We start from the raw sequence: 15,241 nt of genomic DNA, 5'->3' as shown, positions 1-15,241 counted from the left end.
CCTTTGTACTTTGTGCACTAATAATAATATTTTGTTGACAATTCAGTTACTACCTTCTGTTGTTGCAAGAAATCTTCCAGGAATGTCAGAACTTATGTTTACTGAACTAAAAATTTTACTTTCTTAATATAAGAAAATACAAATATGGTTTTGTAGCACAGTCTTAATATTTATTTCATAATTTCTAGATTGATAGTTTAAATGCATATAATGAATTCCACAGTGTAAATGTGTATGTGCTCCGTTCCATAATTTACACACAGCAATATTAAATGGCACTGAAGCTGCCTTACTTAAAGTGATAGAAAATTGTTTGATAATAAGTGTATCAGTTAATAGTACATGGCGTATGTAATCTGCATATCACTCAGTGTGTCCAGTGACTGACAAAAAGTGCTTATTGACAGTAGTTCGTGACATAATCAGTAGTTGAGAGAGTTCTAAGTGGAATGACAAAGGACATTATCTTGCCATTTTTTTGTGAGTGCAGCAGTATTTTTAATCCATACGATCAATTTGCCCCGTGTGCGAATTTTTTCTTTGTAGACTTTCCAATTAAACCACCACCACAGTCAATAATCTAAAGGGGTATTTCTGGAAATCTCAGTGGTCAAGAAACATGACCATCTCTGCCAGTCCATCTTCCAGGGAATGTTAGGTTTAGATGATGTGTCACGTGGTGACTAGAATGTGCAGGGACTTTGTCATACTGGAAGAATGTACTGACCCTTGTTGTCAAAGGAACCTCTTCCAATAATGCCAGAAGCTCTTTTCAAGAAAGTCTAGATAACAGAACCCTATAAGACAATGCAATAACACAATGAGGTCACTCAATTGATTGCACACATTTGCAGAAAAGCATTCTAGAAAATGTGTTTCTTCAGAGACATGTGAGTTTTTGCTGGACCACTGATATAATTTATGAATGTTATTGATACCATCATGAATGTGGCTTCAGCAGTAAACAGTAGTAATGGGATTATTCAGCAATTTTCAGTTAACCAGACTGCCTTTCCTTCTCAAAGATGGCGAGTCTGCTGTAAATGATAAGGACAGGGACTGTGCCGATGTAACGTCTGCTGTATTCTGCATGTTCATGTTGAAATATTACATTCTACTTGTTCAATAATGACTTCTTTTTCACCCACACTCTGTTCATTTTCACATTCAGATGTAATGTGACTGCTGTGCACTGCAACATTCTCACACAGTTTATTGGAAATATGAGGAAATTGCCTGCTGTTGTCTCTGCGGGCAACCGCAGCATTGTCATTACAAACTCGTACATAAACACCATACTGGTGTACTCAGCATTTGTAAATCCATGTGGCATGCTTAAATGATAGTTTCCATCATGGAATTTCCACTATTGTAGTATTTGCAGAAACGGGTTTGAATATGAAAGGAAATCATTGGTGGACTCTCAGAAAAAGACTTGCAAATTTCAAGAGCATAGTGTGCATGTGAAATATCAGTGTTGGGAGAAAGCAAGTATGATAAGAACAAACCTAAGGAAGAAGTGAAGGAAGAATTGTAGGAACTTATGACTGTTAGGAATTTAAGAGTAGTCTTCTATCAAACAAATGGTAATAAGCAACTACTCATCTGCAGATGAAATGTGGGCATTATATAAGACCTAGAAAGAAGTGTAACTATCACTGTGGGGGATAATACATAGTTTTTTGTTCTTACATTGAGAAAGAGAGTGAAAGCTGAGAAGCTAGCAGTTGTCTGTGTGCGTGACTCTGTGCCGCCTGTATTCCATTTGCGATTGAATTTCCTCAATGTTGTTTACATCCTGAAATATTATAATTGTCATGCTTCATTTGAAAAATAAAAGTGTAAATCGTGTTGAATCTAATGGGTTCTTAGCTACAGTAGCACCCTAAAAAAAAAGAGATGACTATTGCAGTATGAAAATAGTTATTGTCTGTGTATTAATTTAATTCATTTTAAGAAATGTAACATTCAAAACAAATACAAAGTATGTTTGTGAAGGGAGGTAAGTGTTGTTGCCATTTGCTGGAAATGATCTCATAGAATAAAAGTATGTTAATTGAGTCCATCATTTTTACATTTGAATCTTTATTTGTCTTAATTTATTGATATTTATCTGATTTGACCATTTTTACTTATCCCCAAACTAATCATAATTACAAGTAGCAAGTGTCTTTATTTTGTTTTTCATTTTCTTATTTCTCTTCTTTCTCTGACTTTGGTTCTTCTGTCTCTGTTTCTTGCTCTTCTCTTTCCAAGTCTTAGAGTTTTTCAAAAGTATGTTAAAACTCATTTACAGAAAAAACAGATTCACATATCAGTTGACATTGTAATGAGATCTTTAAGTAAAAGTCTCATAATATGACCAACTCTAGCATATTTTATGTAGGATCACTGTAGTTATTATGACAGTAATTGTAGAAGTTACATGAAAAGGACCGTGTTTCATTACAGCCTGCATTATTTTATTAAAATAAAAGTGAATTTTGTTATTTCTGGACAGGAAGATCCTTCTTCAGTTGTTGAGGATAATAAAAATAGCAAATGAAAAGGAACTGAAAAGTAATGGATGTTGTAATGACAATAGTTAACTTGGTCATACTTCCAGATAAACATTTTAGGCAGATTTGATGTGTGCAAAGAATTTGTTCTATAATATTTTGTAATACATTTTACCTCTTTGAAATGAGGCAGCTGTCACAGACCATTGTTTGTTTATGGTTTGTTCCCTCTTGTATGACTCTTGGCATTATCGGATGTGGATTCTGAACTATTAACCACACTTTTTTCATGTGATTCATTTTTATGTCATGTCTTGGGGGAACCAAAAAAATATTTTTACAAACTTATTTATGTGTGTGCTTAGCTGAAGATCACAAATTTGAAAGCTAAACTGCTGTCACTGACACTCAGTTTATCTATCTGCCCCTCAACTCTGTTTGTTTACAACAAGTAGTTTTCTGACACTGGACTGCTGTTTCTTTTCCAGTTTTTCCTTTATGTCAGAAGTATCCCTCAGAGTTTACTCACTTTCATTTTTTCCGTTTATTGCTGAAACCTGAATCCCAGTCATTGAAAGTATGACAGCGTCTCTCTCCTTCATGTATCAGCTGTTATCTATAACTTTCATCCTATGTTAGTGTTTAAAATTCATAAGCTTCGTGATGTACATGGTGGTTGTTCCATATTTCGGGACCATAAAAAAATCAGGAAATTGCAGCCTTTTCAAGGAATGTACATGAACAAGAATTATGAGTTATTGATATAAATGGTATGTTCGGCACATTTGATTGGTAGCTGTTATATAGACTGCTGACCATTAAAACTGTATCTCTATGAAAGTGACTTGCAACTAATGCCAAATTAGCAAGAAGTGTGCAGCATTGCTTGGCTAAGCAAATGATATAATTTCAGTGCAACTATACCAAGTGGGTTGGGGTAATGATATTTACATTATGCATGTGAGGTAAGATTAGACAGTGGGTTTCTCATTCAGAAACATCTACCAGCACACATCAAGATTTGATAGCAGCAGTTTTGTGAACTATGAAGGCAGCAGTCTATTATTAGACAAATTCCACAAATTGATGCTCTCATTTATCAGGATGCCTTGACTGTCATGTGAATGTTGACACAGTGGGTTCAGGATGGCCGTGCTCAATGTCATGCGGGATCTAAATGCCCCCATGTGACTAGCGTATGAGGGGACTGACGTATCGTTAGTTCAGCTGTGCAGGGTCGTACAGCAGAGTCATGTACATTGATTCAAGAAATGAGCTCATTTGCAGCAAAACAACTACCTACACAGCAGGGAACAGTGCTGAAGTACGACAGACTGTCAGCACAGCAACCACTGTTGTGACTTTCATTCACACAACAGCTGAGGTGGGCATGCCGAAGGTGGTGAACCTGATGACAACCCTGAAAAAAGTAGTGGCACCATGTTATCTTTACAACCTTTCTGATTCTGCATACAGCATCATAGTGGATATATCTGTGAGTAAAGGATCCAAGGAGAATGTTATTGTCATACTGTCTCAGTACCTGGAGTGATGGTACAGTGTGTCACTGCGTACACAGCACGATCAGCTCTGTTTTGCATAGCCAGTAATTTCAACAGCAACTGTCACATTTCCAACATGTTACGGACAATGACTGTGCACCATCTTTGAGATCTCTGTGATTTTATTTTTCAGCAAGAGAAGGCAAGACTGCGTGTAGCCCCTGCTGTTCTGACCTATCTCAATGCTGAATGCAGATGTAGATGAGAAGGCAGGGGCTGTAGTTACAGCTGATGGCGGCTCCCTGCCAGCATCCTGGTATCCACCTAGAGAGTGATCGGGAACACTGGCAGAAAAACCAGCCACAGGGTACTCATCTGCATTCATGGATGCAGACTATGGTCAGAAGGACAGGAAGCAGAACTATAGGGGCACTGTGACGACTGTCGAGAGGCAGTGCCTCTGTGGACATCAGCTGAGACTGCAGGTTCAGTGGCAGTGCAACTTCAATCTCTGTCAATGCCACACTGTATGGCACTGACCAGGATGGGCTGAGTGCCAGAGATTACCGCTGTTGCATACCCTAGCAATGTTCTGGCTCTGTGGACAAAAATTCTGCATCATAATCAGTCACAGAAGAATGCCGCAGCTGGTTCTGGTGATGTCAGTGCAGTGCAGAGGAAGCTTAAATTACCTAAGGCGAATGACCCAATACATGAGTGATAACACCTTGATCATAGTGTTGTTTCTTGCCAAAAACTTTTAAAAACACTTTATCCTGTGTTTGAAACTTTGTCTTACCCATCAGAATGAACTATTTCTATGGCAAACACAGACGGTGCAACAAGGTATGGTGACGAGAACCGTGTAGTAATTCTGCCAGCAACTTCTCGTCATGTGGCAAAGAATGGTAGGAGGAAAGAAATATCTTTAAGTGATTGCTTCCATGTGTGGGAGAAACAGAGTTTTTTGAAGTGACTTTCAAATGTTCAAATGAACCATTCAGCTTCACCACTAGACTGAGGGTGAAAATGTGCAGTAATTAGATAGTGTGTGCCATTGTTGGCACAAAACTGTTGAAAATCAGCCAATGTGAACTGTGGTTCACTGTCTGAGACAAAGACTGAGAAGACCTATGAAACAAAAAATAAAGGATAAAGCCGATACAGTACTGGCGGATGTCATGCGGCCGACAAATGTAAATCTGCGAAATCAATATGCAAGTGTTGCCATGGTCCGGATGGATTTGGCCATTGAATGAAGCATTGTGGTGGAGTGGACTTACACTCCACACAAGCAACGCAGTGAGAGGTAATTTGCTGAATTTGGGAGTCAGTGCCATACCGAGCACAATGACTTCCTGCTGGAGGTAGTGAGGAATCACAACTGGTGCATCGTCATTCTCTGTATGGAGCAGCTAAACACGTGACTGCGTGGATAGTGCATGACAATGTGAAAAGCAGCAACACACCACTGGGTGGGGAATGCCTTTCAAACTATGTAACCACCCGTAATATGCATATTGCTAAACTACTAGAAGAGCTGGGTCTGAAGCAGTTGCTTCAGCAATAAACCAAAAGCCCAGAGGAAAATTTTGAAATGTTTCGAGATCTTGAGAATCAATTTCTTAAAATGATTCCTCAGATGAATCAAACGCTAACCGAGGCAACAAGTCACCATTCAGCCTGTACAACAACTTGTATTGATAATTAGACAATAACAGAGCCCAACATTATGATTTTTGTGTTGTCCATGGAAGGACAGGCTTCAAAGGATTGAGCAAAGCTGTTAAACACTGGTGATCAGTAATCAAATAGAACTTCCAACCTTACAAATATTGGTGTGACTTGGTAACACCATAGACAATGCCAAGCACCTCTTTTTCACTGCAGTGCAATTTGCTGAGAGATTTTGGAGCAAAAGCAGTGGTTTGATCTTAAGAGGGCATCCTGAGGGAGCGCATAGTTCCAATCCCATAAAAAGATGTATGCACAACTAACACAACAGGATTAGCTGGATCAAAAATAACCACACAACAAAGATGTCTTAACAAAGCATTCTTTAACTGCTGAAATGCAATCTGACATTCTTGGCAGTTCAGTGGATCACAATTTGCGATAAACTTAATGTAATATGTTAATTTCCTCATAGTGGCCTGTAACTCCATGATGTTACAGGGTGCCAGCAATTCTTTAATTGCATACAAGAGCAAATGAGCAGGATGAGTACGCTGCTTATTAATGCCATGTCCTAAATATTCAAGTTCTTTATGGAAGAATGTACAATTTTCCTTGTTACATTTTAAGCCAGTCTCTGTGAGCAGTTGAAAGAAACATTCTAAATTTGCCATATGTTTCGCAGGCTTATGTCTCACGACAACTATGTCATCTGAATAGTTCCTACACGAAGGGACTTTTGCTGTTAATTGTTTCAGGAAACATTGAAAATAGTAGGAGCTGAAGCACTATGAAAGCTAGTGTGTGAAACTGAAACAATCTCACATGGTTATTGGTCACAAAATATTACTTGGACTGGTCTGTCCAGTGCTTACTGTAAATATATCTCATGTAAATCAGCCTTCAAAAAGAAACTGCCACATCCCAACATGCCAATCAATAGCTGTGGTTGTGGGAGAGGATAGTAATCCATGACAATTTGTGGGTTTACTGTGGCTTTAAAATCAACACACTGAGGTTTCTCGCAATGGCTCTTTAAGTATAACTGTGAGGGGAGGAGGGAGGTTGCCCGCTGGCTTGCAGGAATGAATTGTATTGTCCCCACCGTCTTTCTGTCATTGCAGTGCCTTTGCAACCTGCTCACATATAGCAGTGGGAGAGGTCTAGCATGGTAAAATTCTGATTGCACATTGTGTTTAAAAGTAATGAGTCACTCAAAATTTTTAAGTAATCCTAATCGTGATTAAAAAAAGTTCACTGCACTTGTTGTACAAGTCAGAAACAATGGTATGAGGCATCAAAACACTGATTCATAACACATTGTCTTGTATGCACTGATTGAATGATTAAAACAAGGCTAAACCAAAAATGTTTGCACTGTTTCTGGAACACAATAGATGGAATGAAACACAATTTGTAACATCATGAGAAGTTGCTGGCAAACTGCGCAAGGCAAGTACTGGTATTTCATTATAAACAGACAAAACAGAAGCAAGCTTCTGTAGCCAAGGGCTACTGATCATGTATAAGTGTCTTTATGTACTAGAAAAACACACATACATGTGTTTAATTTAAGTTTAATTTTCTTGTTAGCCTCTCATAAGTGCACAAAAAAGTTCATTCTGCTTTCTGTGGACTACAGCAGAAGGTTTCCTGGAAGTGTAAAACTGATGCTTTATTTGTGCCTGCAATAATGGACAGATGCTCTGGACACGACTGTGCTTACCACACTTAAAAAACTGTGCTTCATGACAAGGACAAGTTTTTCTGTCAGTAGTAGGAAAACACAAAGGACAGGATATCCTCACCTTATTCCGAAGTACAATGTGATGGTAAAGCTTTGCCTTTAAACTGATGCCTGTTCTTACTCACCTTAACGTCAACTGTAGACTGAGCACCCTGTGCACTACAAATAAGAGAATTATATATTTTGCATGATTGCATCACATGGCATGACATCACTGTAATTTTGTCTGCAAGGACAAGTGAACCAGAATGTCTTGTAAGCCCTCGTAAGTTCAGCAGTCTACTGCTGCAATGACTGTTCAGAGTGGCTCTTAAGATGAAAAAATTTAAATCTCGCCACAGCGATTCGAATCTGTGCTTCGTAATGCTCATGGATTCTTCTTACGAGTTCTTCTGGATGTGAGTCAGAAAGCAAATTGAGACACAGACGATAGACGTCGGTTCTAACAGTGGACAGAAAGAATGCAATCCATGCCGTACCATTAACACTGCATGCAGTGTAGTGTGCTTCTAGTTGGGTGTGATATTGTGATTAGTCTTCTTCCTTGCTGTTAAACTGGCAAAACTAGGATGCAGTAACTGGCTGTCGTGCTGCTTGTTGCGACAGTAAGTTTGTTATCTGTTGAACACGGAGCAGTTGTCGCTCAATCTGCTGTGCCTGGAACTGAACACCTTTATTTAGTTATAGCTCACATGGGGACTCAGACATGGTTAAGCACTTTAGCCCCGGTACAATACACAAAAAAGAATATAGCCACTGTGACTACGGGAACACCAGGCACAATCACCCAGACAGGTGTCGGTGAAGTCTAATCAAAATTACACATCGTGGTGATTATACGTAGTGGACAGATAACCACACTTGAACACAAAATTTTTGATATGCCATAGGAACAGTTGAATAGGTTTGACTTTGGAAGCGGTCGAGCAGATACTACAACATATAAAGAATTTTAGCCCAGTTTCAATGAAACAGATGAATACAGTAATACAGAACACTTAACTTGGAAGACATCCACTTCCACATGAGGGATGGTAAACATTTAATACTGTTGTAGAACACAAGAATGGCTGTTTATTACTTTGAATATTACCGAATGATAGTCAAATATCACATTGCATTTGAGTATGAACTTTAATATACAGTTCTTATTAGTGACACATGCTCACTCTTGGATCTAAACTGTGATGCTGTGCTATCAGACTGATGTGAGTGGCACTGCACTCTGATGTAAACAGACATCCAGCAGCAGTGGATTACTGAACCCCTTGATGGCGTGTCTTCATCGACGTTTCAAATTTGTGACTGCATCTGGCAGTGACTGCCTGTAGCTTGTGGGTCTGTTGTGAGGTGCCAACTTCCAACCTTTTGCTTCACTCTTCAAATGACACCACAATTCTTTCTGCTCTGTTCTGGAGCCTGAATGTCCTATCCGTGTAGACCAATGGTTCTCAAATTTTTTCAGACCATCTCCCACCCAGCCAAATGTACTTGTCCTCAGTGGCCTCCTAAATTATCATATCCTATATCTTTAAAATCGAAATATGGATAACTGATTCATATTATTTTAAAACATGAATTCTAATTTATTTTAAATTGAATAGTGGCCCTAACTTTATAACGGAACAGTGACTTTACATTGGAGTATAAAAAGATAGAATTAATATTCTGAGTTGACATTCAGAATAACCATAATGGGGTGATAGACTTGATGAAGAGATATCAGTTTTCCAATATCTAGTTTAATAAGAGCCCCGGATCTCCACATTGAGTTATCTGAAGTCTATTTCTTTGCTTTGACAGAAGTCACACCACGACACTGAAACCACATTCTACCAAATATGCTGTTGCGAATAAAATAAGAAGTTTCTTAATCTCTTTACATGCTGCAATATATCTCAGCAATCTCTTTCTGCAACCAGAAAATTATATTTCAGCCCCATTAGTTCTTCCTCCAAAATTCTCACTTTTCCAATATCTGAAAATGGACATATCACCCAGTCTGGAATTTCCATCAAAAGCAGGTTCTGCTCTGTCATATCTTCATGCAACACACTCAAATGATAGCAGCCAATTTGCATGTCATCGCCAAAGATTCTACTCTTTTCATATAACCCGGAGAGGCTTGGAAATTGTTGTAACTCTTGATGGCTTATGTTTATATTGAACCTAACTAATTTCAAAACAAATGTTAAAATAACAATTATGGCTTTAGTAAGTTTGATTTCATTACTTTACAGGTGGACATGAATTTCATGAGGTTTGGCAAATAAACTGCCAGGCAAGCAATGCCAAATCTGATCGCTTTCAGTTCTTCACTGAACAAAGAGTTATTTCTTTCAAAATACTCCACAACAGTATCAAAATAGACATAAACCTTCTGACACAGTTGCCTTTTGAGAGCCATCAAACTTCTGTATTAAACAGCAAATGTTCATCATTCTTGTCATAGAGCACCTGAAAAAGTCTAGCATTGAGAGCTTGGAGTTTAATTTAATTCATTGGAATGATTGCAGTCTGAAGTGAGTTGTGTAAGTGATCACTTAGGTTTTACATTACTAAATGTTGGCAATAAATGACATAATGAATTGTAAACACATCCGGGACAGCTTTCTTCATTTATACAGTAAAGTAACTGTAGCAACCTATTGTTGGTGGCGCTCCATCGATTGCAAAAGAATGCATATTTCTAAGAGAGATTTCCTTCTCTCTGAATAATTGTTCAACTCCATATATTTTTGCTCGTTTAGTGTGTATGTCTGGTAGCCTTGCAAATAATAGCTCCTCAACTAATCTTTCATCCTTAATATACAGCACATGAGTTAAAAGTAAAAATTCATTCATTGGTAAAGTTGACTCATCAAGTTTTAATGCAAAATCTGTTATTCTCAATATAGAGCATAATGTGTTTCCACATTATCAGCCATTTCACCTATTCATCTTTATACAGAATTTTTACTCTATGGAATAATCTTAAACATGTCACATGGTGACTTACGTAAAACAGTTCATTGTTGGCAGGATGAGTCCGTCACCTACTGTACACAGATATCCATATTTAACTATCAAAAATAAAACATTTATGTAGCAAGCAACTCATCAGTATTTTGTTGTAAATCATGGCAAAAGATGTTTGAGAGAATCGTCATGTCTCAAATTCATTACAGAGGGCTGAGAGAGTCGTCATGTCTCAAATTCATTACAGAGGGGCTTTATAAAATTTTAATCTGAGTTCGCCTTCTCAGGATGTGCCTTTCTCAGACGTTCTATTGTGCTGTAAGGATTACCCCATAAACAAAGACTCTTTCACATATTATATACATTGGTAGCTTTTGGTTTGTAGGTGTTGGTGTATATTTATTTATCACATACTCAGTGTTATATTGTCTTCATTTCTTGTTAGTGTAGTAACCGACACAAGGAAACAAGAATGCGCAACAGACTGTTTTGATTGACACTGAACACAATGTTACAATAAACATACAAATCACAAGTTTGAAGAGCTATACTGTAAGAAAGTCCAACAACAAGCTGAGTAACACACATTTACTGAGTACAGCTATGTGTTGTTGTTGTTGTGGTCTTCAGTCCTGAGACTGGTTTGATGCAGCTCTCCATGTTACTCTATCCTGTGCAAGCTTCTTCATCTCCCAGTACCTACTGCAACATACATCCTTCTGAATCTGCTTAGTGTATTCATCTCTTGGTCTCCCCCTATGATTTTTACCCTCCACGCTGCCCTCCAATACTAAATTGGTGATCCCTTGATGCCTCAGAACATGTCCTACCAACCGATCCCTTCTTCTGGTCAAGTTGTGCCACAAACTTCTCTTCTCCCCAATCCTATTCAATACTTCCTCATTAGTTATGTGATCTACCCATCTAATCTTCAGCATTCTTCTGTAGCACCACATTTCAAAAGCTTCTATTCTCTTCTTGTCCAAACTATTTACCGTCCATGTTTCACTTCCATAGATGGCTACACTCCTATGTAGGCACTATCAAACTTGGTGAGTGAAGTCCGGACGATGGGACAGCTGCCTTAGATGTCGACAGGCAGTATCACTATAGAACTGGCACAGGGGGTTGGTGGTAGAACCCTGATGAGGCCCCACTCTCTTGTAATTATATCCCATCTGCACAAAGTATGATTTTTTTGTCTAATACCAATTTTTATATGCTGATTTCATTGTGCAAAATGCTTATTTGGCATTATAGCAAGATAATTCTGTAAGCTTTGTGTGTTGTGAGGCTAATATTTATTTCAATTTGCTTCAGCTATTTTTACCAGGATTCCATTTTGCTTTCTAGAATGTCTTAAAGTAGATTTTTCTGATATTAGTTCAGTAATATGCTTAATATGTGAGTGTTTATAGAAAGTGACTTTCAATTTCAATTTGCTATTTGTAATTAGTTATCTGGTGATAATCCTGAATTTTAATGAAATAAATGTCAACAATCCTTAAACACAGTTATTAAATATTCTTTGTCCTCTCTCACAGTATCATACGAGCAGAAATACATTACGTATGTGTGGAAAAACAGTGAGGAGACATTGCGAAAGTCTCCCAGTCTGACCACCCTTAATGCGTATCTCATCAAGAATGCAACCACTGAATGCGAGAAGAAGTCCATCTGGAGAGGTAGGTAAAACCTTATACTGAGAGGGATTCAACTAGCTAAATGTGATTCTAACCTATTACATTATTATCAGTCCTTGAAACATTGACATGTGGAACAGGTGTGGACATGTCAATAAAATAACACTTGTTTCTATGGATGGAGAAACATGCTGTGTTGAAATATGAATTATTGTGTTAGTAATATAAATGTTAGATGCTACTAAATGAAAATGGCATTACACAGCTTTATTTCGAAAGAATTGGTATTTCTCAAAATGCATTAAAAATACTTTTGACAGCAAGTTTCAGTTATAAGCTTTTATGGTACATGCCATGTTATCTGTAAACAAATAAATAAATAAATTAGAATATCTGTCAGGTATGGTACATTTTGCTCATAAGAGCCAATGACATAATTTATAAATTATGATTAATAGCTGAAACTGAAGAAGACCATTAATAAGATAAAAACTCAAAAAGCCAAATAATGACACGTTAATAATTTATTTGACTAAAGTAACATTCAACAGTAGTACAGCTGGAGGCTCAAGAGTCCAAAGTAACTTCAGCTTTTGGAATGAAGAGTTTCTCTCCACAGAAATGAATAAGAAAGATTTTGTGGAAAGGACTAAAATGTAATATAAATTCAAATCCCAACACAGCTGTGAGTCATGAGTAGGAGGAGGGAGCGGGAGGGGAGGGGCAGATATTCTTGAGAGAGGATCAGAAGTGGTTTGTGGAAGAAAAGTTGAGGTTGGCAACAGTAAAAAGATTGCTGTAATTATGTAATTAGCTGTTCAAGATACCTTGCAGAACAAGTTACAATGTTTACTAGAATGCTTTGTCCCATTAAGGTGATTAAGTCAACAATTTATATGTGGTGACACTACAAAAGGCATTAAAAATTGAGTACAACAAAAAACTTAGCATATTCTCTTTATTTGTAACCGCTTATTGGTATAGCCCACGTGGGACGTGGTAACCGATGAGCAGTGACCAATTTTCATCCAAAGCACTGGGCGAGCTTGTTCAGAAGGGGATGCCGACAGTGTCTGAGACCAGTCAGCAATGACAGAATTGAGGCATAAGCCCTGCAATCTTTCTCGAATGATTTTACAGAAACTATTTGTTAGAAAAACTCATTTTTGCTTTATTTTTAACTTTTTATGTCAGGTTTATGATGGCGTGCCTGTCATTTCATCAGTGGTCATAGTTATTGGGATATTTATGTGGAAGTAAGACACTGCATGAAATTCGTAAATGTTTGTAGTGAAAAATTGAGGTTGCTGTGATTTTACATTTGGTACATACTACATAATATGTTGCTGTGTATGAAATTTAGCAAATATATTGAATTTTTCTTTAGACTTGGTTGCAGGTCTCTATCTGTCACCAATCTTAAGAAAATTTGTCTGACGTAGCAAACTCATTTGCAATTGGGCCATGCCAGTGACAAAACCAGAGTGAAATATCAACAACATTCCTCATATTTCATAAACATTCTGAGATATTAAAATGATATTTTGGCAAATAATAGCATGCAAAGAGAAGAGTATTTTGTGATATGTTTATTATGCAAAAATTCATTATCTATCATGCTATCACACTAACTACAAGCTTTTTCGATGAAATAATGCAATTTATAAGGGCCATTGATAGCTGGTAAAACGAGAAATGCTATGAGTTTTGGAACAACATAAGTGAAGACATTACATGTTTATTTTTTACCAAGAATGTGCAATTGCACAACTTTTAGTGAAGTGAGACTATGTGAACTCTGCTGTGTTTGGCAAAAGTAGCTAATTTTAACATGGCAACAGTAGGAATATGTAGGTTTTACTCAAAATTTGACTCTTATGATGCTTCTCTGAAAGCTACAAGTGGTTAACAAGCCAAGTGAAAATAAATCATTGCATTTTTAATTAAATTAAATAATAACCAAAGCAGAGGTGACAGCAGAACATTTTAAATGACCACCATGCAAATTGGGCATAGAAGGCCTCCCACTTAATATTTACAAAAAATGTTAGCATAGGCTTCAGTTTCAAATGCCAATTCCCCTCCAACACTTGGTTTGGTATTACCCCTACAATACCTGCCCATAACTCCAACCACTAGCACTCATCCCATGTGTGTCCTTCTGTCTGTGCATGTAGTGACCATGACATTCTGCATTCACTATACAATTTTTTCAATTACTTTAACAAAAAATATCCTTCAAGTGGCAACCATTATTGAATTCATTTCCTAATTAGTTTTTCTTCTTTTAACCATTTAAAAGTTATTGAGAGATTGTGTGCAGAACTTGTATTCCAGGTATCTCAAGAGAGGAAAATAAAATCACCCAGGGCTAAGTAGGGTGATGTGCATGCCACCCCATGTTACACAAAGATAAGAGCGATGTGAAAGTTTCAAATGTGCAACTGCACATCCTTTGGTAATGTGTCCAGGTTTGGTCACAGAAAGTTCTGTACAATGCCATTATATCTTAAATTTGGCTATAGTGCATCAAAAAGATTCATTGGGCGTATGCAACAGACATTTGAAAAGTTGAGATTAGTTTTCCTTTCACCTGGTACTGATAGCTTTTTCTGGAGCACACAAATTAAAATACACCTTAATAACATGTAGCAGATTAAGTGTGTCACAAATGATCGACAGACCTGCCATACCTGAACCAGAGAATTCTCCTGGTCACCAGCAAGTCTGAACTTTTCAAATCAGTTAGCATAGAACTGGGAAGCAGTGATCATAGCACCATTACATCACCAGTGAATATGGCTGTAAATAGGAATATGAGGAAAGTTAAGAAGATATTTATACTTAGCAAGAGTGAAAACAAGCACATTTCAGATTACCTGAGCAGTCAAATTGAAAATTTTATTTCCAGCACTGACAATGTTGAACATTAAAGAACAAAGTTCAGTAGTACTGTAGAGTAAACCTTAGATAGGTATGGGTTGCACAAAGTTGTGAGGGATAGGAAGGATTTGCCATGTTTCAACAACCTTGCTAGAAAACTGATATGGAAGTGGATTTAAACATAGAAGAAGCCTCATTGTCAAACAAGAATTGGACTAAGCCAAAATTAGTGTAAGGAGATCCGCATGAATATTCAACAAAATCTAAAGTAAAGCTCTATCTACTGATCTGACAGGAAATTGTAAGAAGTTTGGTCTTACATTGAATCAGAAAATG

General features: G+C 37.4%; 1 protein-coding gene across 1 annotated transcript in view; it reads left to right on the top strand.

Moving 5' to 3' along the window:
• Nucleotides 1–15,241, top strand: part of LOC126428288 (glutamate-gated chloride channel) — a 444,803-nt gene that overhangs the window by 298,340 nt on the left and 131,222 nt on the right. Inside the window, exon 8 of the mRNA XM_050090205.1 lies at nucleotides 11,924–12,064. Within this exon, the coding sequence (XP_049946162.1) occupies nucleotides 11,924–12,064 (141 nt within the window). The remainder of the gene's footprint in view (nucleotides 1–11,923; nucleotides 12,065–15,241) is intronic.

The sequence above is a fragment of the Schistocerca serialis genome, chromosome 12 (genome assembly GCF_023864345.2).
Source record: "Schistocerca serialis cubense isolate TAMUIC-IGC-003099 chromosome 12, iqSchSeri2.2, whole genome shotgun sequence".
Taxonomy (NCBI): Eukaryota; Metazoa; Arthropoda; class Insecta; order Orthoptera; family Acrididae; genus Schistocerca; species Schistocerca serialis.
The sequence above is the reverse complement of the archived record's forward strand: the minus strand, read 5'-3'. Positions and strand labels throughout refer to the sequence as shown.